The 22,842-nt window shown below is 41.2% G+C and overlaps 3 protein-coding genes across 12 annotated transcripts in view; 1 reads left to right on the top strand and 2 right to left on the bottom strand.

The window, feature by feature from the left end:
- Positions 1-2,510: 2,510 nt before the first annotated feature.
- aadat (aminoadipate aminotransferase) lies at positions 2,511-17,307 on the bottom strand. The gene is made up of 14 exons (XM_047386097.1): positions 17,099-17,307; positions 16,652-16,723; positions 13,956-14,124; positions 12,052-12,184; positions 11,424-11,498; positions 11,133-11,342; positions 10,887-10,952; positions 10,695-10,777; positions 10,031-10,127; positions 9,268-9,329; positions 9,094-9,158; positions 5,655-5,761; positions 3,320-3,421; positions 2,511-3,210 (listed from the first exon to the last, which is right to left on the bottom strand). Exons 2-14 carry the CDS (start codon positions 16,716-16,718, stop codon positions 3,169-3,171), a joined length of 1,278 nt encoding a protein of 425 aa, XP_047242053.1. The 5' UTR covers positions 16,719-16,723; positions 17,099-17,307; the 3' UTR covers positions 2,511-3,168.
- Positions 17,308-17,384: 77 nt separating this feature from the next.
- ino80b (INO80 complex subunit B) overlaps positions 17,385-22,842 on the top strand; it is a 5,735-nt gene continuing 277 nt past the window's right edge. Inside the window, exons 1-5 of one of the 3 annotated variants that reach the window (XR_007041455.1) lie at positions 17,385-17,744; positions 18,622-18,808; positions 18,891-19,030; positions 19,566-19,738; positions 19,993-20,511. Coding sequence is in view for 2 of the 3 variants with exons in the window: in XM_047386092.1 (XP_047242048.1) it covers positions 17,705-17,744; positions 18,622-18,808; positions 18,891-19,030; positions 19,566-19,738; positions 19,993-20,457 (1,005 nt within the window). In the remaining variant the exon portion in view is untranslated. Of the gene's footprint in view, positions 17,745-18,621; positions 18,809-18,890; positions 19,031-19,565; positions 19,739-19,992; positions 20,821-22,842 lie in introns of those variants that run through there. The other 2 variants (XM_047386093.1, XM_047386092.1) reach the window with 2 other exon arrangements.
- Positions 20,815-22,842, bottom strand: part of intu (inturned planar cell polarity protein) — a 26,100-nt gene continuing 24,072 nt past the window's right edge. For 5 of the 8 annotated variants that reach the window (XM_047386085.1, XM_047386087.1, XM_047386088.1 and 2 more), the window contains 2 exons: positions 21,723-21,865; positions 20,815-21,422 (listed from right to left, as the gene is read on the bottom strand). In XM_047386085.1, the coding sequence (XP_047242041.1) occupies positions 21,311-21,422; positions 21,723-21,865 (255 nt within the window). In that variant the 3' untranslated portion in view covers positions 20,815-21,310. Of the gene's footprint in view, positions 21,866-22,842 lie in introns of all 8 variants that reach the window. The other 3 variants (XM_047386090.1, XM_047386089.1, XR_007041454.1) reach the window with 3 other exon arrangements.

Raw genomic sequence — 22,842 nt, 5'->3', positions numbered from 1 at the left:
CCCTCTTGCTTGAGGGTGTCAATAGTGGCCTTCTGGACAGCAGTCAGGTCGGCAGTCTTACCCATGATTGGGGTTTTGAGTGATGAACCAGGCTGGGAGTTTTAAAGGCCTCAGGAATCTTTTGCAGGTGTTTAGAGTTAACTCGTTGATTCAGATGATTAGGTTCATAGCTCGTTTAGAGACCCTTTTAATAATATGCTAATTTTGTGAGATAGGAATTTTGGGTTTTCATGAGCTGTATGCCAAAATCATCCGTATTAAGACAATAAAAGACCTGAAATATTTCAGTTAGTGTGCAATGAATCTAAAATATATGAATGTTAAATTTTCATCATGACATTATAGAAAATAATGAACTTTATCACAATATGCTAATTTTTTGAGAAGGACCTATATAGGGTCCATTCCATATTGTTTTGTTGTACTCGAAGGTTCATGGGAGTTTGCCCAACTGGTCCACTTGTGTTTTGTAGACCTGGAGAAGGCTTTTGACTGTGTCCCTTGCCTGTGTCCCTGTGGGGGGTGCTGCAGGAGTACGGAGTCGGGGACCCTTTATTAGTGGCCATCCTCTGTATAAGTGGAGCAGGAATTTAGTCCACATTGCCGGCACTAAGTCGGTCTGGTTTGGGGACCAGTGGATTTCGTCTCTTCTTTTTGCAGATGACGTGTTCCTGCTGGCCCCCTCTAGCCAAGACCTACAGCATGCACTGTGGCGGTTCGCAGCCGAATGTGGAGCTGTTGGGATGAAGATCAGCTCCTTCAACTCCGAGGCCATGGTTCTTGACCGGAAAAGGGTGGCTTATCCTCTTCAGGTTTGAGGAGAGTTCCTGCCTCAAGTGGAGGAGTTTAAGTATCTCGGGGTCTTGTTCACGAGTGAGGGGAGAATAGAGCGGGAGATCGACAGACAGATCGATGTGGCTGCCGCAGTAATGGGGGCACTGTGCCAGTCCGTTGTGGTGAACAGAGAGCTGAGCTGAAAAGCGAACCTCTTGATTTACCGGTCGGTCTACATTCCTACCCTCACCTATGGCCATGAACTTTGGGTCATGACCGAAAGAACGAGATCCCGGATACAAGCGGCTGAAATTCGGGAGGAGCTCGGAGTAGAGCTGGTGCTCCTCCACATCGAGAGGAGCCAGTTGAGGTGGCTCGGGCATCTATACCGGATGCCTCCTTGACGCCTTCCTCGGGAGGTGTTCCAGGCACGTCCCACTGGAAGGAGGCCCGGGGGACGACCCAGGACACGCTGGAGGGACTATGTCTCTCGGCTGGCCTGGAAACGCCTTGGGCTCCCCCTGGAGGAGCTGGAGGAGGTGTCTGGGGAGAGGGACATCTGGATGTCTACTGAGTCTGCTGCCCCTGCGACCCAGTCCCGGATAAGCGGAAGAGTATGAGTACGAAGAAGATGGGTTCTGTTTCCTAGAGAGCCAAGACCTACAGCGTGCACTGGGAGTTACAAAATTAACTTATGTTAAGTAGGCTATCCCATACAATAATACCGCTAATTACCATGTATAGGTATGTTGGTGTAGTTATTATATATGTAAGAGTGTGGATTTAAAACTTTACTTGACTGCATAGATGCATCACAGTTGTAAACAGATTTGTGTACAAAAACAAATGTTTTGGTGTCAGTATACAAGTTTTGTTCAATTGTGGACTTCACCCACATGGACTAATGATGTGATTGACATTATGTGATGAAGATGAGGGTACTGTACTAGTTTGCTTGAATTTTTGCCCATTCCTCTAAACAGAACTGGTGCTGCCGAGTCATGTTTACCTTGCTCACACACACCTTTTCTGCTCTGACCACATATTTTCATTGAGACTGAGATCAAGGCTTTGTGATGTCCACTCCATAACATTGACTTTTTCGTCCTTAAGCCACTTTGTAACTGATTTAACAGTAAACTTATAGTCATTGTCTATTTGGAAGACCCTTTTGTGCCCAAATATTCACTTCCTGGCTGATGTCTTGAGTTGTTGCTTTAATATTTCCCCCAACATGACTCTCTCTGGGTGCATTTACAAACAGTAATCTGGCTTTTTTGCTGCTTTTGGAGTAATGGCTTCTTCCTCTCTGAGTGGCCTTTCTGGCCATAGTGGTACAGAACTAGTTTCACTGTGGATAATGAAAGTCTTTTACTAGCTTTAGCCAGCATCAAAACAAGGTTCCTTTGCTTTTGTTCTGAGATTGATGTGCACTTTCTGCACCTTAAACACGGTTCTCTCTAGGACACCGAACCCATCTTCTTCCTGAACATTATGATGGCTGGACATTAATGAAGTGTTTATATGAATGTGGCATCTTCTGGCATTTAGAAATTGTACCTAAGGAGGAACCAGGCATGAAGAGATCCATAGTTATTCTCAATATCTTGGCTGATTTCGTTATTTCTTTATGATGTCACACAAGGAAACAGTGTATTTGAGGTGTTGCCTTAAAATATATCCCCAGGTGTTCCTCCAATTAACTTAAATGCTGTGAATTAAATTAATCAGAAGCCTAAATATTAAACTTTTATTATAAAAACGTGAAAAACATTTTTGAAATTGAAATTTTCTTACCATAGCAAAAATCTGACGCTCTTTGTGCTGCTCCACCTAGCTGTTAGGGTTAAAACTAATGAATGGTTTCTTAAAGTGAATGTGCTAAGAGAGTTATCTAGTGTAAACAAACCCTTCATGAGTCTATAAATCACCCTAAATTGAGACACAATGGTAAGATTTAAGCAATGATTATCATCCACCAACCATCTGCACATTAACATTCGCTGTAGCAGGCTACTTTGGGTTTAATGAGTTTCCACTGGACAACATCAGTTACATTCCCCAGCCTTCACATGAGGACCCAACACATATGTTCAATGATGTGTCTTTCTGTTGGAAGATTATTTTACCTCTGACAAAAACCTTTGAGGTTCTGTTTATCTTTATGACAAACTGCAGAAACGATACACAAATGTTAAAAAGTTCCTAATTACTTTTTTTGTACATTACGAAGATAAGATGTATTCCTTGCCTTCCTTGCTACACAGGTTTTACATTTAAATAAAATGTGATAATTTGACTTTGGTTTAAATCTTTGATTTAAATGCTTCAAAGTAAAGTAGTCCTTGCACCAAGCCATAAATTAAAAATACAACATCTCCCCAGGAGCTCTGGTCACAAAGCATCTTTGATGAGTAAGGAGAGTCTTCTGAAACCCTGTGGACAGAAATGTTTGAGATGACAGTCAGGTCTTTTTACCAGTATGAGTCGTTGCGTGTTTTTAATCTTACTTTTCTATTTTACTGCATCGTGTTAGTCTGCATACTTCATCAATCTGCTCCGGTGTGGAGAGGGAAAAGGCTGCTCTGACGTAGGGACAGGGGTCGCCGCTGTTGATCATAAAGACGCCTCCGGGAACCAGCAGCACCTTCGGGGATGTTTATTAGACAGTCAAAACAACGACAGACAAAACGTGATCTTGGATTCTCATTGTTTATTTGTTTAAGCTTTACGTTTCCTGCATTCCTTCATCCCATGTTCATTATTTGACTAAAACAATTAATAAAAGTATAAATGAGTGCACTTTTCAAGCTGCTATAGTAACGTTTGTGTTCAAATCTGGTAACATAGAAGATGTCAACAGCTTTAGACCTATTAGCATATACCCAGTTTTATTTTTCCAGGGTTGTAGAAGACAGATTAATTGCCAGATTTAGTAAAACACTTAAACAGTTTGCAACTGCCTACTTGAAGATAATTAAAATTAACCTTGATCAGGGAGGAGTAGCGGGAGCAGACCTCTGATTTAGGCCACGGTTTTTCCACAGTCAGTCATGAAATGCTATAAAGAAAACTGACAAATTGTCATATCTTTATACTGATAAAAACCCCAGTTAAATTTAGAGCTATACAGCATATTGCAGATTTATCATGATTGTTGTATCAGTGTGTGCAATATCAATAACGCAAAGAACTGCGTGGATTGCAATAAATATCACCTGTTTACTGTATATAAATACCATGATACTCACTACCTGGGGTCTGTGACTGCAATAAACCCAAATCAGACTTACATTAAAACTGCAGAGTTAAATATTTACTTATTTAACACAAGTCATACCGTCATTGCGACATTCACTAAGATTATTGCATACTGCATATTTTTCTGATATCATTTAACCCCAGTTAAATTGTGCCTGAGTAACAAACACCAGTGTGTGAAGGTCAACAACACCTGCTTATCCATTTAAAGCTTTTTCAGTGAGAGTGCCACTAGGGTCAGTTTTAGGGCCCCTGCTTTTTATATCGACATCAATACCCTACCAACTATATGTAAAAATCTTCACACAATACTGTATGCTGATGATCCAGTGTTGTACACCCATAGGAAAACTGCATCAGATGATGTAATGACATTAAGACAATGTAGTTGAATGTTTTTTTGCTTTGTTTTTTTTTTTTGTTTTTACCAAAAGGCAAAACCTAGGGAGAGTCCTGATATTCCAGTTAACATGTACGTACCTCTTGAATTATTATATAAGGCCACTTTTAAGATTTATGAAACGTTTCTCAGTACCACTGCTATATAATCATTAAAAATAATAAATATTTTTAATTCTCTATTGTTTATTTTTATTCTTTTTGCTCTAGTGGCCTTTATTCAACAGTTATTTCACAGAAAGCAGGGTGGAGAGAGAAAGGGTATGACCTGAGACGGGGAGTCGAACACAGCAACTGCTCTACCAACTAAGCCACAGAGTGCACCTACATTTTGAACATGTAATTATGTATTCAAATGTTTTCCTATGTTTTTAAATCCTTCATAATAGTATAAATCTTTTAAGATGAGGATGCTACATTCTACGATGTAAAACATCATTTTGGAAATCGTTTTCTGTCATGGCTGTTAATCAGTGGCATGCTCTTCCAACTTACCGACTCTTATCTCCAGACTTTTGGCTTTTCTTGCACCAACAAAGCGTGGATTCTAATAAACATCTTGTATTCATGGGTGTGTTGGGGACTCATTTCAGATATGGAAATTTTATTTTTCACTTTGATGCTTAAAACTGTCTCACTGCCTATATTTAAAGCGTTAGTAAACAGATCACTTTGTACTTCAATATATATTTTATTGTTATGAATTTATGCTCCAAGGACTCCAAGCAAAAAGTAGACAATTTGCTACAACCTAATGGAATTCATCCTTTTAACAATTTTACAAGGTTAATGTTTTTGTTGTGCATTGTTCTTGATTAAATAAATACATACCTACTCTAATCTACCTAATTGTGTGAGGGCTTTAAACGGTCAAGATAAGGAGGAGATGGGCTCACTGTGCACAGACCTTAGAAAAGCCTGACTTCGCCCACTCACAGTTAAACAAAGCCAATCAGCTATTCGTCATAAAGGTTTTACACTCTGTGTGTGTGTGGGAGGAAACACCGACAGTGTGCCCAGTGCCTGCTTAATGTTCACCAACCTACACTCCACTGAGAGACAAAACCTAGCACGACCCCAGTGAAGCACATTTTCACAGACACAGATATCTCCAGGGTACCTGCAACATGCAGGTTAGAGTGTGGTATGTAGAAGTCAACATGAGGTGCAGTTAGGTCAGGTGTTAATATCTTAACAACGTGTGTACTGTGTCTACTGACCTCTTTCTCCAAAGCTTTCTCCATTATGAGCTGCTGGCTATCTTTTATGCCCTTCAGTTTCATCCACAGGAACATGCCTGCTGAGGGGGCGTGCCACTCTGCCACATCTACAAACAAAACCACAAAGCGAGTCTTTAAGTGGGGCCTTTCTGATCTAATTTTCATTTTTTTAATACTGCAGCACATTTCTGTCCAATACACTGTAAATGAAGACAGTTTGTTTATCTCCTGTCAACAATGATTCACCAAGATTTCTTCACTCTTGGCGGGTACGTTGTTGAAACAAGATGGTTAGTTGCACAGAACCATCTCGGACAGAATTTGTACCAACAGTAAAGAAAAAGCCAGAAACTTGGGGATACATTTCTGCAGGAATACAGGTCCTTCTCAAAATATTAGCATATTGTGATAAAGTTCATTATTTTCCATAATGTCATGATGAAAATTTAACATTCATATATTTTAGATTCATTGTACACTAACTGAAATATTTCAGGTCTTTTATTGTCTTAATACGGATGATTTTGGCATACAGCTCATGAAAACCCACAATTCCTATCTCACAAAATTAGCATATTTCATCCGACTAATAAAAGAAAAGCGTTTTTAATACAAAAAACATCAACCTTCAAATAATCATGTACAGTTATGCACTCAATACTTGGTCGGGAATCCTTTGGCAGAAATGACTGCTTCAATGCGGTGTGGCATGGAGGCAATCAGCCTGTGGCACTGAGGTCTTATGGAGGCCCAGGATGCTTCGATAGCGGCCTTTAGCTCATCCAGAGTGTTGGGTCTTGAGTCTCTCAACGTTCTCTTCACAATATCCCACAGATTCTCTATGGGGTTCAGGTCAGGAGAGTTGGCAGGCCAATTGAGCACAGTGATACCATGGTCAGTAAACCATTTACCAGTGGTTTTGGCACTGTGAGCAGGTGCCAGGTCGTGCTGAAAAATGAAATCTTCATCTCCATAAAGCTTTTCAGCAGATGGAAGCATGAAGTGCTCCAAAATCTCCTGATAGCTAGCTGCATTGACCCTGCCCTTGATAAAACACAGTGGACCAACACCAGCAGCTGACACAGCACCCCAGACCATCACTGACTGTGGGTACTTGACACTGGACTTCTGGCATTTTGGCATTTCCTTCTCCCCAGTCTTCCTCCAGACTCTGGCACCTTGATTTCCGAATGACATGCAGAATTTGCTTTCATCTGAAAAAAGTACTTTGGACCACTGAGCAACAGTCCAGTGCTGCTTCTCTGTAGCCCAGGTCAGGCGCTTCTGCCGCTGTTTCTGGTTCAAAAGTGGCTTGACCTGGGGAATGCGGCACCTGTAGCTCATTTCCTGCACACGCCTGTGCACGGTGGCTCTGGAAGTTTCTACTCCAGACTCAGTCCACTGCTTCCGCAGGTCCCCCAAGGTCTGGAATCGGCCCTTCTCCACAATCTTCCTTAGGGTCCGGTCACCTCTTCTCGTTGTGCAGCGTTTTCTGCCACACTTTTTCCTTCCCACAGACTTCCCACTGAAGTGCCTTGATACAGCACTCTGGGAACAGCCTATCCGTTCAGAAATTTCTTTCTGTGTCTTACCCTCTTGCTTGAGGGTGTCAATAGTGGCCTTCTGGACAGCAGTCAGGTCGGCAGTCTTACCCATGATTGGGGTTTTGATTGATGAACCAGGCTGGGAGTTTTAAAGGCCTCAAGAATCTTTTGCAGGTGTTTAGAGTTAACTCGTTGATTCAGATGATGAGGTTCATAGCTCGTTTAGAGACCCTTTTAATGATATGCTAATTTTGTGAGATAGGAATTTTGGGTTTTCATGAGCTGTATGCCAAAATCATCCGTATTAAGACAATAAAAGACCTGAAATATTTCAGTTAGTGTGCAATTAATCTAAAATATATGAATGTTAAATTTTCATCATGACATTATGGAAAATAATTAACTTTATCACAATATGCTAATATTTTGAGAAGGACCTGTAGTTGCTTCCTGCCTCCGGGGGAAATATTCTGAAACTGCTTGTAAACTCAGAAGGTGGCACATAATTGTAGTAATAGAAATTTTATACTTTGTTTACATTTTGTTTGCACAAATAAAAATCAGAGTCCACTTGTGTGTAATTTAATCCCAGAAATCTTTTCAGCAATTCTTCATAATCTATCTGTTAGTCAGAGAAACAGCTAAGAGCTCCATAGTATATCTGGAGGAGCTGCAGAGGTCCACAGCTCAGGAATCTGCCGACAGCACAACTATTGGGCATGTACTCCACAAATCTGTCCTTAATGGAAGAGTGGCATACAGAAAGCCATGATTAAAGGAAAGCCATGAGTCCAGTTTGCAGTTTGCCCTAAGCCATGAAGGAAACGGAGCAAAAATATGTAAGAAGACACTCTGGTCAGATGAGACCAAACCAAAACATTTTGCATACATGCAAAATGTCATTTGTGCAGGAAATCTGAGACTGAACATCACCCTGAACACGTTATGCCTACAGTGAGACATGGTGGTGGCAGCATCCTGCGATTGGGAGGCTAGGATGTTCTGGTGTTTTGAGCAGAACATCTGAGGCCTCTTTCTGTCATCTTTGACCAGAACCAAGTTTCTAGGACAGCCTTTTTCCTCTGGGATAGAAATATTCTTTTCCAGAGCAATGCAGAAAAAACAGTCCATGTATGTATTACTGCCCTAGACTGTGCTATTGTATTTCTATATTACTGGAAAGCCCCAAAATGTATACAACTCTTTATTTTTTCCATTACTCTACTTTTACAGGTCTGATGATAAAGATTTTTTAACTTACCTGTATTGTTTCTTTATCAAATCCAGAATGTACAGTACTTCTGAATTCTGCTTCCTACACATCAACCCCTTAATATGCAAAAAGCTCCAACTTACATTAAAGATATGATTGTGACATATAGTTAAGGCAAAACTTATTCACATCCTTGGCAGATTTAGATTTAAAATAGAGCTGTAGAACAATACATCATGTTGCAGCTGTCAATACAATTGCAGTGTGTGCAATAATGCGATAGTAAACGACTGCTTCTACACAGTATTTGGTCGGATGCTACCAAAGTGTCAGACTGTTGCATTCTGAATATAGAAAATATGTTTTCCCGGATGCCTGGACTGTCCTTAATGTCCACACCTGATGTAGATCTTTAGTGGCTGAGAAAGAAAGAAACATGTTGGTAAAATATAGGCGTTTGGTTTAAACCCTATGATTTTCATATGTTTCCATGGAAATAAGTTTTGAAAAAACAATCCAGAATTCCTCATTTCAGCACACAAATCTGCAAATCCAAAATGAATAAATGTACATAAAGAATGATGTTACCATGTAAACAGCTTTTAAAATTATATTTCAAAAACTGAAGTTAGCTAATTGTTGAGTGTTGTTTTCACGGCTGGCCTTCAGTGAGTCTACTAACCTTTGAGCCACTTGTCAGCTGAACTTATCATAGCATCTCGCTGCATCCTGTAGAACCCAATCACCCTGCAAACACAAAGAAAGCCACTGTTATCATCTTATTAACTTTGTGCAGCATAACAGGATCTAAGTGCGTCCTAGGCGGGTCAGACCTGTCATGAGGGAACAGATGTACCTGTCTATGTGCTGGAGGAAGCCCTCTTGTCCCCAGCTGTGCAGCAACTGAGACACCATGAGCTGAAAAGGGAGAAAAACATCCTGCTTAAATGACGACATTGCTTCTCAATGTTGCTAAACGAACCTTTAGATATTTTTTCTTGTTTGAACACCGTTATTAGAAACAATATAAATCATATGTTGTTATTACAAGCCTTTTTTACCTGCTTGTTTCAGCCTGTTCGTGTTTCTGTTTGATCCCTACATGGTTCGAAGCAAACAACACCTCTTATGGCTTTCTTTCAACAATGGCTTCCTTCTTGCCACTCTACCATAAAGACCAGATTTTTTGAGAACATAACTAATAGTTCTAATGTAAACAGATTTTCCCAACTGAACAGTTGATCTTTGCAGATCCTCCAGAGACACCATGGGATATAAAGTCTTTCATAAGACAATGTTAATCTTTCATAAGGTAACCTCATACAATCAGATGAGGGTGGCTGTAGCTGGTTTCTAATTAATCCTCCCTTGTTGACGCCACCTGCTCAGATAATCCTGCCCCGTTTCATTTGGTGCCAAAGAGGCATGTCTGGAAGGTGGGATGACTAGAGCGGGCAGAGCATTCAAGTGTGTGATGACGCTGCTCTAAAGTATGCTTCAATGTAGGCCGAGTGAGTGCAGAACCGAGCCATCCAGCTTTTTGTTCTTTGAGGTTGGAAAAGTGTTGCAATGTCAACGGTAAAAAAGTGAAAAACCGAGGAGATCAAAGCTTCACTCACTTGGGTGAAGGTGCTGGTGTGCATCGTCGAAGCCTGGATGTGCAGCACAATCCTGTCTACGAGCGGTTTGGGACCCGTAACAAACCCAATCCTGAGGCTGAAAACAAACACAAGACCAGAGCAATGCGACGAAATGCCGCAACATGAAGCAGAGGTGCAGCTGTGCATATAACTTACTGTAAAATATTAACTCTGTTAAATCTGACAAGCTGCAACTTCTAAATCCAAATTCACTTGGCTGGCACACATTGTGCTTCAGTGTGCAGATTTCCATTAACAGAGAGGGTAGATAAATAGTGATGGGAAGATCTAACACTGTTTGTACCTGATAAAGCTCAGTAAAAAGATTCAGAGCATCTATAAAATCCTATTGCTGTTTATTTTATTTTTAAAATTTTAATGTCAGATTACTTCTCTGCAATAAAAGCTTAATTCATTTAAAAGCTTTCTTTATGCGTCTTCACTAGGGGAGATCATCATTTTGTTGCGCAACATGAGACAAATGGGTGTTAACTTTCTGTTGAAAAACAAAAACACGATCCTCCACCCAGAAATATGGCCCCCGGTCTAGCAGCCGCTGTCAGGTCCAGACTTGTTGGGGCCCATCAGTCAAACCAGACACTACAAACCTGGAGAAAAACACCGCAAGGAATCAGATGCTCACCCTGATGATAGGATCTTAGAGAAAGAGTCTGTCCTGATGATCCTCCCGTCTACATCCATAGAGAGAAAAGTGGGAGCCCATGGCTGCCGCAGAAAGACACAGGTGGAGAGTCAGCTTCATTCAGGTAGATCTGACTCATTTTCAGCCAAAAAACAAGGACAAAGTCGATGAAAAGAAGGGAGATGTTTGTACCTTTTCAAACTGTAGGAAGTAGTAGGGGTCGTCCTCAATGATGAGCATGTCGTACAGCCGGGCCAGCTGTGAAAACATATAGGAGGTTATATAAATACAGTGAACCTTGTGGGAAACAGACGCACCAGCACTTTACTAAATACATTATGGAAATCTGAGGATTCAGAGTGAGTCAATAAGATCAGCAGGACGGCAGACAGACACCTTATCTGTTTGTGTCTCCATGACTTCACAGAATGCACAAACCTCATACACGTCCCTCTTCCTCTTTGCCGTCATGGAGGCACCGGTGGGGTTCCCTCCGTTTGGGATGGTGTAGAGGATTCTGGGAGCCGTGCTGTCGGGCTTGTGCACCTCTGATGGGTCCCAGCGAGACAGGACCTCTTTCAGGGCTTCAGGGATCATGCCGTGTTGATCACTGGGTACGTTTATAATGTTACATCCAAGAGGCTGGAGCTACAGAGGCAGACAAGGTTATGAGGTCAAAGCAGCTGGAGTTGCCGTACGTTTGCGACCCAATGAATAAAAATGACTCACCGCTGCAAGCGTGCCAGAATACGTGGGTGCATCCAGGAGAACGTTGTCTCCAGGGTTAACCAGCATCTCAAACACCTAAAAAGACAAACAGGTCAGTTACAGCGCACAAAAAAAAGTTAACGATGCAAGTTCTAGTATAGGCTGCTTGTTTAAAAGGTTTGAAAGACACTGGTCAGTTAAAACTACTTCAGCCAGCCCAGAACCACAGTATTTCAGACTCTGCCCAAGCTTCAAGACGTGACTAAAAACCTTCATCTAAGCAGGATGTTACACACAAACCTCAGGACTCCTGAATAATTTCATTTCAAAACTCCAAACATTTTCAGAATCTAATTTCCAGAGTTCTCAATGCTTTAAGCCAATTTTTTAAACTATACTTTATAGTTATCAGCCATAATACTTTAAATATAGTGTGAAAGGGATGGACGGACGGACGGATGGACAGACGGATGGATGGATGAATGGAGCTTTCAGAAGATGGAATAGAGAATAAATGCGGGAAATATAAATATTTTTCCATCGTCTACTCTATTTTCCCATATTTATCCAGACCAAGAACATCAAAAGGATCACATTCCATAGTTTTCCTGACTCCGTAGGAAGCACGTCTGCTGTGTGGTGATGCTACCTTACAGAGCCCCTCCTGACTCCCTGTCGTCACACACAAGTCCATCTGTCCCTTCTCATGACTGTAGCTTATGGTTGGTGGGTTGTGTAGGTCCTTCTGCAGGTTCTTCATCCATGTCAGCAGTTCAGGGATTCTAACACAGGTGGAAGTCTAACTTTAGTCATCTGCCTTCCTGCAGCCTAAAGGCTGCTCTCATACGCACCAGCTCAAAGTAGCATGATGTAGGAGCTTGGAGCTCAGCATGATGCTCTGTATACAGGTCCTTCTCAAAATATTAGCATATTGTGATAAAGTTAATTATTTTCCATAATGTCATGATGAAAATGTAACCATTATATATTTTAGATTCATTGCACACTAACTGAAATATTTCAGGTCTTTTATTGTCTTAATACGGATGATTTTGGCATACAGCTCATGAAAACCCAAAATTCCTATCTCACAAAATTAGCATATCATTAAAAGGATCTCTAAACGAGCTATGAACCTAATCATCTGAATCAACGAGTTAACTCTAAACACCTGCAAAAGATTCCTGAGGCCTTTAAAACTCCCAGCCTGGTTCATCACTCAAAACCCCAATCATGGGTAAGACTGCCGTCCTGACTGCTGTCCAGAAGGCCACTATTGACACCCTCAAGTAAGAGGGTAAGACACAGAAAGAAATTTCTGAACAAATAGGCTGTTCCCAGAGTGCTGTATCAAGGCACCTCAGTGGGAAGTCTGTGGGAAGGAAAAAGTGTGGCAGAAAACGCTGCACAACGAGAAGAGGTGACCGGACCCTGAGGAAGATTGTGGAGAAGGGCCGATTCCAGACCTTGGGGGACCTGTGGAAGCAGTGGACTGAGTCTGGAGTAGAAACATCCAGAGCCACCGTGCACAGGCGTGTGCAGGAAATGGGCTACAGGTGCCGCATTCCCCAGGTCAAGCCACTGTTGAACCAGAAACAGCGGCAGAAGCGCCTGACCTGGGCTACAGAGAAGCAGCACTGGACTGTTGCTCAGTGGTCCAAAGTACTTTTTTCGGATGAAAGCAAATTCTGCAGGTCATTCGGAAATCAAGGTGCCAGAGTCTGGAGGAAGACTGGGGAGAAGGAAAAGCCAAAATGCCAGAAGTCCAGTGTCAAGTACCCACAGTCAGTGATGGTCTGGGGTGCCGTGTCAGCTGCTGGTGTTGGTCCACTGTGTTTTATCAAGGGCAGGGTCAATGCAGCTAGCTATCAGGAGATTTTGGAGCACTTCATGCTTCCATCTGCTGAAAAGCTTTATGGAGATGAAGATTTCATTTTTCAGCACGACCTGGCACCTGCTCACAGTGCCAAAACCACTGGTAAATGGTTTACTGACCATGGTATCACTGTGCTCAATTGGCCTGCCAACTCTCCTGACCTGAACCCCATAGAGAATCTGTGAGATATTGTGAAGAGAACGTTGAGAGACTCAAGACCCAACACTCTGGATGAGCTAAAGGCCGCTATCGAAGCATCCTGGGCCTCCATAAGACCTCAGCAGTGCCACAGGCTGATTGCCTCCATGCCACGCCGCATTGAAGCAGTCATTTCTGCAAAAGGATTCCCGACCAAGTATTGAGTGCATAACTGTACATGATTATTTGAAGGTTGACGTTTTTTGTATTAAAACACTTTTCTTTTATTGGTCGGATGAAATATGCTAATTTTGTGAGATAGGAATTTTGGGTTTTCATGAGCTGTATGCCAAAATCATCCGTATTAAGACAATAAAAGACCTGAAATATTTCAGTTAGTGTGCAATGAATCTAAAATATATGAATGTTAAATTTTCATCATGACATTATGGAAAATAATGAACTTTATCACAATATGCTAATATTTTGAGAAGGACCTGTATTTGGTGGAAAATGTGAAAAGGAAGAGTTTTGTTCACCCGTTAGAGGCGGAGTACTGTAGGGCCCTCTTCATTGCAGTCTCGTCAAAAGTGACCGTCTGACCGTTTTTTACCTGGATGGACGCCGACTGGAACGGGAAGGTGTTCGGGTTCGGAGCTCCACCAGCCAGGGAGATGAGGGATGGAGGCGACCGCTGCTGGAGTTCAGCTTCATAAGAGAGACAAACAGAAGACACTGAAGCATCAGCTCATATTATAAGATCTCAATGGATCATCATGAGTGTTGGGAATAACCATTATTAATATGACTCATAGCTGTTTTCCCCATTTATACCATAGTGATATAAAATATAAGTTCTAATGTTTCCCTTTTGTTAGAAGAGGATAAGAATGCTCATCGACACACAGTACAAGGATAAATAGCCCAACGTTTGTCATAAATGACCTGAGGCTGAGGCACTGGGTAGATAGTGGAGCAGCTGGTATAACTGGTTTGATTAGAAAGCTACAGCACACTTAGATTAAGTATGGACACCCGCTACTATACAATCTAACAGAAAGACACCACAATGGTGACACATAGTCTGCTGATAATTACTGAGGGACGGAACATCCATTGCATTGGAGAACCAGATATAAAACCTGTATGTGACCTTCTATCGAGGCTCTTTGTCGTCCTCTATCAGACGGCGACGGTCTCTGATCTCTGTAAACATTTCTCTGCCTTAATTTAGATTAAAGGAGCTAAAAGTTAGAAAATGGTTGAGATTCGTTCCTTGACGAGTCATCGTTAGATAGAGAGTGTGATCGCTTCTGGGGACCAAGTACTGGAGGAACTCCGAGGAGTCTGACCGCCAACAGGGTGCGGTAACTCGGACATAAGCAACACCATCAAATTATAAAAGGAAAGGTTTGGTTCTACCAAAAGCACACAATGACATCTGTATTTTACATCTGGGTAGTTGTCATTTTTCAAGAATGTGAATAATTTAAAATAAAAATAAAAACTCATGGCCGTGCATGTAATTACATCACATTTTGGTCAGTTTAATATCAAAACGTTTTTTATAATGTCTTAACAAGACAAACTTTGTTTAGCACATGTATTTTAAATAGTTTATGTTTTATAGCAACATTTTTGTGCCTGGATTTGTGTAAACGTGGATGTATTTCCTTACATTTGAAAGGCAGAGCATTACCTGTGAACGGCTGGTTCCAGCTTTATTAAACGGACCAGCTGCTTAGTAACTGGTTTGATCTAAATCAAGCCATTAAAATCCTAACTGCTGAAAATAGAAGACGCCATTGAAACAGTCTCAACATGTTCATTTTCATGGTAAGCAGATAACTGTGATCAGACCACTCAAATTGAATTTTAAAGCCAGGTGTTAACGGTCATTGTTAAGCTTGCCTACTTCTATCTGAATCAGCCAGATTGCACTTTAATACCAGGTCTGAACAGGGCCATGGACCAACCCAGCCATCCTGTGAGTCGTTCAGGCTTTTGTCATTTGTGGGATGTGTCCTAACGATGTATGTGGGCTGTTCACATTGTTACAGTTGAAAATACTCGTTAAACTGACTGAGAAGACGAACCAAAGCAGCACCACCGGTGTAAGAAAGACAAAACGCAACCGATAACAGCTCAGATCATCAGAGTATTCACCAATAACATTGTAATTGTATGTTTCTTCTAAGATTGTGTAGTCCTAGTTGGAGAACACAGACAGATGACTGTTTGCACAATCTCTCTGGATGAGCTAAAGTCCTGGGTCTTCTCTTATGTTCCCCCACAATTTTTATTTAAAATGTCCTGGTATTTCAAGGAGTTCTTTATGCCATGCACTCCAACATGGTCCCCTGAGCATTTAACAGAGGAAGAGGCCCACAGCATCACAGATCATGTCACATACTTAACAGTGGACAAGAGGTGCTTAACCACACCTTCATCTTTTTTTTATGTCAAACCCACCTGAAGTGTCTCATGGCAAAAAGATAAATCTTAGGTTTATCTGACCAAATAACATGGGTCCAGTTGAAGTCCAAGTATCATTTAGTGGACCTAGCATTTTTATTTCTATGATATTGGGATAAAAATGGCTTTTCCTGCCTGGTAGGCATTTAGATCCCATCTATTGGTAGTTATTAAGACTGGTGGCCAAGATGCCACTCCGTTACGGTGATGTTTGGAGATTTTTATTTACCCGCCTTACCATCTTGCTCACTGTGTTGGGTGGCATGATAAATATGGCTCCTTCTTTAGCCAAGTGGTCAGGGGCTAAAAGAAATATCTTAGAAAGTCAGAACAACCTTGAAAGAGTAAATGATAGTTATGAATGCTTCAGTTAAATGGTTAGGCCTACCCATAATTGTGTCTGCAGTAATTTTGTTAAAAACAGTTGTCTTACATAGAACGTTTTCCACACTCAATATATGTACTTAACATAAAGATCAGACTTTCCGATGTGTTGGTAAATAAATGTGACTAAAGTTTAAAGTAATTACTTCAATGTGTGTGTGCTTTTGAAGTGTGGGCATGCAGTCCATTAGATTTAGTTACATTGAAAATTACCACACCCAGGCTGTCTCACTGCGCAGAGTTTACAAAAACACAACAGACTGGAATGGGTCCCCCTCAACCAAAAACCAAACACCAGCTAAGCCATGTTTCAGTGCATTAAAGCTCTGTGATCCCACATGGAACCTCAGGTGGTTGTGATGGAGAAGATACTCACTCAGCATCCTGATCGGGGACGGTCTTCTGGCCCCACTGACTGCTGTAAGAAAGCGAGCGTAATTCATGGTTCCTGAGAAATACAAAAAAAAAAAAAAAAGCATGGAAGAAATGAAGTTTCTCTCACACGTTCTTCTGCAGATCAGCTGTTTTCAGTCCAGGTCCCGCATGATACATACAGAACCATCTGGTGTGTTTTTGTGAGTTACAATGTATTTTGGGTTTAAATGCGTTCTCAGTTGAACTTAGGATGAGAGAGAAAAATTATATTAAAGATTTTAAGATATCTTTTCAGTATGCTGTCAACAGGAATGACTTTATACCGAACACTTGGAAAATCAACTCGCATGTAAACATAAAACCGCGACTAAAAATTAGAAACATAGCAATAGAAGAAATACACACACAAAGCTGTTACTGCGACCACGCTTTTCTATACGTAACTGACCTTTAACTGTGTCGCGCTCGCTCTTCCCGGTGGATTCTGGTTAATGTATTTCTACGACGGGGATGCCTGCAGTGGTCCGCAGCTGTTACCTGAGCGACATTATCCGAGCTAAAAAATAAAAACACATTTAAGAGCAACCGTTCCGCTTCATAACAACAGCTGCATGAGAAATGGCTGTCAGTCCTTCCCTGGGTGCAACGCGCTCTCCAGCTTTTCCCGTTTCTGTCCAGTAGGGGGCAGCGGCGTACCGTTTCTAGTGACGGGAAACGGAAATGACCAGAAATACGACCGTGTTGATAGCTTAGCCCATCTTGGCTTAACTATGCAACAGCTCTGTTAGAATATTTTTTCACGTAAATAGATAAAAAAAAACTGTTTGCTTCAAACGGACCGAGTCGTTTGTGTGTCGTCTCAGTGCCCAGCAACACTGAACAATACCAAATACTGTACTTAACAGCCGCTGGTGCCAGTTAAGGTTAAAAAATGATCGCATGTCTTCTGTTGTGGTAGGAAACCAAGACATCGAGATTCTTAAAGACTTTTTGTTGACAACATTGAGATCTGCGTTGAGATGTAGAGCTGCAGACGTTGCTTTCTGCCGTTTCAATGGGGAAAAGGAAGGACATGATTCACCCCAGGTTTCTTGGTAAGTAACCTATAAACCTGAGGGTTAATTTGAACACTGTTTCCACCTACTCCAGTTTGTGGTTTGATGATTTTTGGTTTTCAGTTAGACCGCATGAGAATCGATTAGAAATAAAACAAAATTAAGAGATCATTTGATTTTAATACTGAAGGTTAAATTGAAATACAACTTTTTATTTTTTCAAAAACAGACAGGTAGCAGTGCTTTGAATTTGGTTTGTATTTATTTTCAAACATAACATAAAACAACTTGGTGGCAAAAAAAAAATTAAAATAGTCAGTTTACATTTACATTTGCACTGGCAGAGTGTGTGCTTCCCCCCGTGACGTCACTGTTCATATAGTAGGATTGACTGTTTTCAGCATTGGGCTATCAATGCTATAAAGACGTAACAAAACAACTTTTTATATACCTGTTTTCAACCAGACTCGTCCATATTTTAATTTTAAGGGTTTTCACATTGCATTGTTAATCTATTTGTTCCATGTCTTTGAGGTAGTAAGATATATAGAATTAGATGCCTGACTCGGAACATAAAAAACGGGCGCATTTTTCATTTTTGTTTGTCTTTGTTTTTGTTATTTTAAACATGAGAAGAACTCAAACTAAAGTTGATTTCTACTAATCCGTTTAGGATAACAAAAAAGACCAAGCGCTTGTATTGCAATTAAAATGTTCTTTTAGTTCAAGGTAAAAATTAAATAACCACATGCTTTCCGTTTTCATTCTTGATTTCTTATGAGAACATCCAATAAGCAAAACATGCATGGATTCCGACAAGAAGTGTTGTCGCAGATATTGCTGCGTATTGATTTATTACTGTGGAACATTTCTATATGTTTATTTGGTATTTGTGTCTTTTTCTCGTTCGCTGAAGATGAAAGCAGCTCCAGCCTGCACAGCATCCACAAGCGGAAACACAAAAAACACAAGAAGCACAAGAAGAAACACCACAGCTTTGCCGAGGCCCCGGAGCCAGAACCCATCCCTGTCCCAATCCTTCGGCCTCCGTCTCAGTTTAGACTGAAGATCAAACTGGGAGGTCAGACTCTAGGCACCAAGAGGTTAGCTGCATGGGCCTAGTTTTAAAGTGAGTGTTTATTTATCCAGATTCACAATCACCTAACGGGGTGATGTCTGTTCCAGTGTTCCCACCTTCACGGTCCATCCTGGCGTGGCTCGTCCTCCCTCACCATTGATGATCCTTGATAATGATGTGGACGACGATGATGATGATGATGACGATGAGCCCTCTGTGCCTCTGGAGCAGTATCGAGCCTGGTTGGGTAGGTTGCATTTAATACTTAAAGCATAAATAATGGGCCAAGGTAAATTTTTTAACTCCTGCTATTTTGAGGATGAAACCATTAGCTGAAGAAATACGTTTCACAGCTCAGACAAGTTGCAAGAATTTGCTTGTGTTTCTTTGGGTTATACATCCCAACCGAACCCTCAGAGAGAGGATAAGCAGCCTGAATATAGTGAATATAAAATAATAATAATATATTGTTGCCCCTGTTAAGACTATTATGTGCCAGCATGTTCTTTCTCATTTTGCCCCTTATGAACTAGCCATACGTAGTGGCAAACAGCTCTAGTTAAACCACCACAGAATATAGCATCATAATCAATGAAAATGATCATGTAAATTCATGATCTGCTGATTAACTTTTTAAACTGTTGCCTGAGGAAAGTAACAGTGACGGTAACACACCGATGATTGTATCTGTGGAAGGCCATTTTAAAGAGGTTCTCCCTCCAAGTACGTTAGGTAATAAATATGCCGCCATCTCTGTCTGTATCTACTTTGTTGTATGTTAGATGAAGACAGTAATATGGCTGCATCCCCTCTGCCAGACATCGACTCTGACTCCATGCTGGGTGGGCCTGTGGACGAGGAGGAGAGGTGGCTGGATGCTCTGGAGAAGGGAGAGCTTGATGACAACGGAGAGCTAAAGAAAGAGATCGACGAGTCTCTGCTCACCGCCAGACAGGTGAGATGGAGACCAGGGATGGTGGAAAAATGTGTGGATGTTTACAACATAATAAAACGTTCCTGCTTTAAATATTTTTTACTTTAAAACGCAATAAAATACACTGAAGTTTCTGTTTGTAACATGAGAAATTTGTAGGAGTGTGAAAATGTTTGCAAAGTACCATAAACTAATCCTTTAGGGATTTATGAAATCCGCCTTTTAAGGAAACATTTCTTAACGTCGCTTGGTATGTCTTCCATGTTCCTCTTCAGAAAGCCCTCCTGCACAAGCAGCAGAGTCAACCTCTGCTGGAGCTACCCATGGGATACAAGGAGAAAGAGATGACGGCAGAGATGATGCAGAAACGGGAGGAGAGAGCTCGGAAGAGACGTCTGCAGGCCGCCAAGAAGGCGGAGGAGAACAAGAACCAGACAATAGAGAGACTGACAAAAACGAGCAAGGCCAAGATCAAAAGCCTAAAAGAGAGGAAGTCCAAGCAGAATCAGTGTCCCATGATTCGCTACAGCGACTCAGCACAGGGAATCGCTATCTCTTTCCCCACAGGGGTCCCCTCGCCGGTGCCGGCACCTCCAGTTCATCCACCATTGGCTCCGTTGAACTGCGGCGTGAGTGGGTGCACCAACTTCAAAAAGTACTCATGTTCTAAGACCGGGGTTCCTCTCTGCAGCCTGGAGTGTTACAGGAAGAACCTGCAGCTTGTGCAGAGCGCAGCTTGAACCTGATTGGTCTGCATACTGATGAAATATTCGTCAGATACCCTGATTGGAACGGTATATTTTTTTTATTTAAAATATTTTGTGAGAAATGAATGAATTTTTAGTTTGGAGTGACGTCTCAACATGGTCTTTTTGTTTGTCTGCTTTTAACCAACTTAAATGCTACAAATGTTTGTACCAAAATGTAACCAAATATTTATGATTTCTATCATCATCATGGCTACAGAGAGAAATCTTTCTAAGTTCTGCAAAAGGTAGTCAACGTTTTGGTTATTGTTAAAATTGTAAATTCTGAATTATGTTTAAAACTCAACACAATCAAGTGAATTTATCTTGAAATAATAAAAGGTTGTGGCATTTTAATGTCAAATAGTTTTTATTATGTAACAATTCTCCATACAAAACTCTAAAAAATTTAAATTAACAACAAACATTTACTATTTTGCATACAAAGAGTGAAAACATTATTCTAGCATCACCGACTGACAGGTTGGAGGTTCATGCAGCAGCATCCTTCTCTTTTTTCAGTTGTAGAGATGTAAAGTTCACAGCACAAAACCATCAAGGCAGCTGGTCATAATGGAAAGGAGGTATTCACTCATTGAGACGCTTACCATGCACTCATGGTGAGAAAAAACAATCTGTTCTGAATCTGAGGTCTGCTTCTCATTTATCAACATGAAAAAACCTCTGTAATGCTCCACTGCTTATCTGTAGAAAGACATCTGGAAGGTAAAAGCCTTTCTAGGAGAAAATAAACCTCACTGTTGGATCAGAAACCCCAATGATGACACACAGGAAAGAAACGCAGGAAATCTTCATATCGTCATCCATCTCCGATGAGGACGAAGCATCAAAAAGCCAAACCAAAGGACAGTCTGAAGGCCATCTCCACAGGAACCTCCGGCACAGAGTCATGGAAGCACACATAAAACTCCTGAGGAACTGGCTCCAGCAACATCCGCCTGGGAATGAGAACAAAAGAAAGATGTTTATCTTTGAAAGAGGCTGGGAAAGGAGGGTGTCCCGATTTAACCCCACCTGATCCTCCTGCTCACTCATGACACAGGATACGGGTACATTTGCAGCTCCATTCACTTTAAAAAAAGATCCTAGATTATGAGAGACATGTTTGTTTTCATCATGGCAGATAAAAACGTGAACCTCCAGTTTTCACCAGCTGCCTGTTAATCAGCAGCTGCCAGACAGATTAGAAACGTCTAGAGCTACCAAGCTGTATTATACCAATTTGGACACAGACGTACCCTATTACCCAGTAAGTCATGGTGGGGGCTGGTTTCCTCTGGTCGGTCCAGTTCTCTGGCTTGCACTGAAACAGAACCCCGTGTTCTTTAACCGGGCCCAGACCCCAGCAGGACCTCTGAGGCCGGTCTGCTGCACGGCGATTCTACATGAGACAAAGTAACACAGAGAGTCATGCAATTTCAGCCGACAAACGCAAAGGATGCTGGGAAGACAAGCGGGTTTTCTGTGGGTGCAAAGTTTTTTTTCTTCAGATGTGAAACAAAACACAGGCAGTGCCTTGCAAAAGTATTAACACCCCTTTAACCTTTGCACATCTCGTCAGGATACAACTACAAACTAATGTACTTTATTGGTTATTTAATGCAATAGTTCGATGCAAATAGTGCAGAATGAAAAGGTTATTTGGTTTTAAACATTTTGTACAATTAAAAATCTTAAAAGTGTGGTGTACATTTGTATTCAGCCCCCTTTACTCTGACACCCCTAGAGCCAGAGATACAATGGAGTGGTTTAGATCAAAGATTATTCATGTGTTGCAACGGCCCAGTCAAAGTCCAGAGCTAAATCCAGGATCACTGACCAGATGTGAATTTTATTGTACTGGTGGGTAAATAAACAGAATAAGTCCCAGCCGTAAGATGTGGGGTTAGAGTGTTGAACTAGTTTTCACACTGAGGTCTTTATCTATAGAAAGTGTTGATATAGATAAATTATTAATATAACCGCAGCAGTAGTTCCTTTAGGAAAATGAGTTTCATTCCAGCAGATTTTGATGTCAGGGAGTGTATTCCCCAAGGATTATGAAAGCATGGTTCTCTTTTTTTTAACTGATTGGATAAAATATAAACCTCGCTGTCATAATGTAAAATGGTAAAACAAAATTACTAAGATGACAAATCTACACAATTTAAAGACTTAAACTGTAATTATAAAAGACAGGGACTAATAGCAGCTTCCTAATGCTTTAAACATGAGTTCTGGAGATGCCTAACTGCATCCATATGGAAAGGTCTGAGGAATGATCACGTGGTTTTTAAGGCAAATGTCCAGACTACCTCTACCTAGAGCTTTAGGACCATTTTTAATACAAAGTTCACTATGGATCTACAGCAGATACTT

This window comes from Girardinichthys multiradiatus, chromosome 14 (genome assembly GCF_021462225.1).
Source record: "Girardinichthys multiradiatus isolate DD_20200921_A chromosome 14, DD_fGirMul_XY1, whole genome shotgun sequence".
NCBI lineage: Eukaryota > Metazoa > Chordata > Actinopteri > Cyprinodontiformes > Goodeidae > Girardinichthys > Girardinichthys multiradiatus.
Note: the sequence above shows the minus strand (reverse complement) of the source record. Positions and strands in the feature narration are given on the sequence as shown.

What these genes read in the sequence shown, in the direction of transcription:
- aadat (XM_047386097.1), bottom strand. Translation starts at nt 16,718, where the DNA reads ATGAATTACGCTCGCTTTCTTACAGCAGTCAGTGGGGCCAGAAGACCG. An exon ending in CAGTACTCCGCCTCTAACGG is followed by an intron (nt 12,185 to 13,955) that starts GTGAACAAAACT and finishes CACCTGTGTTAG; the next exon opens with AATCCCTGAACTGCTGACAT. An exon ending in GTCAGGAGGGGCTCTGTAAG is followed by an intron (nt 11,499 to 12,051) that starts GTAGCATCACCA and finishes TTGTCTTTTTAG; the next exon opens with GTGTTTGAGATGCTGGTTAA.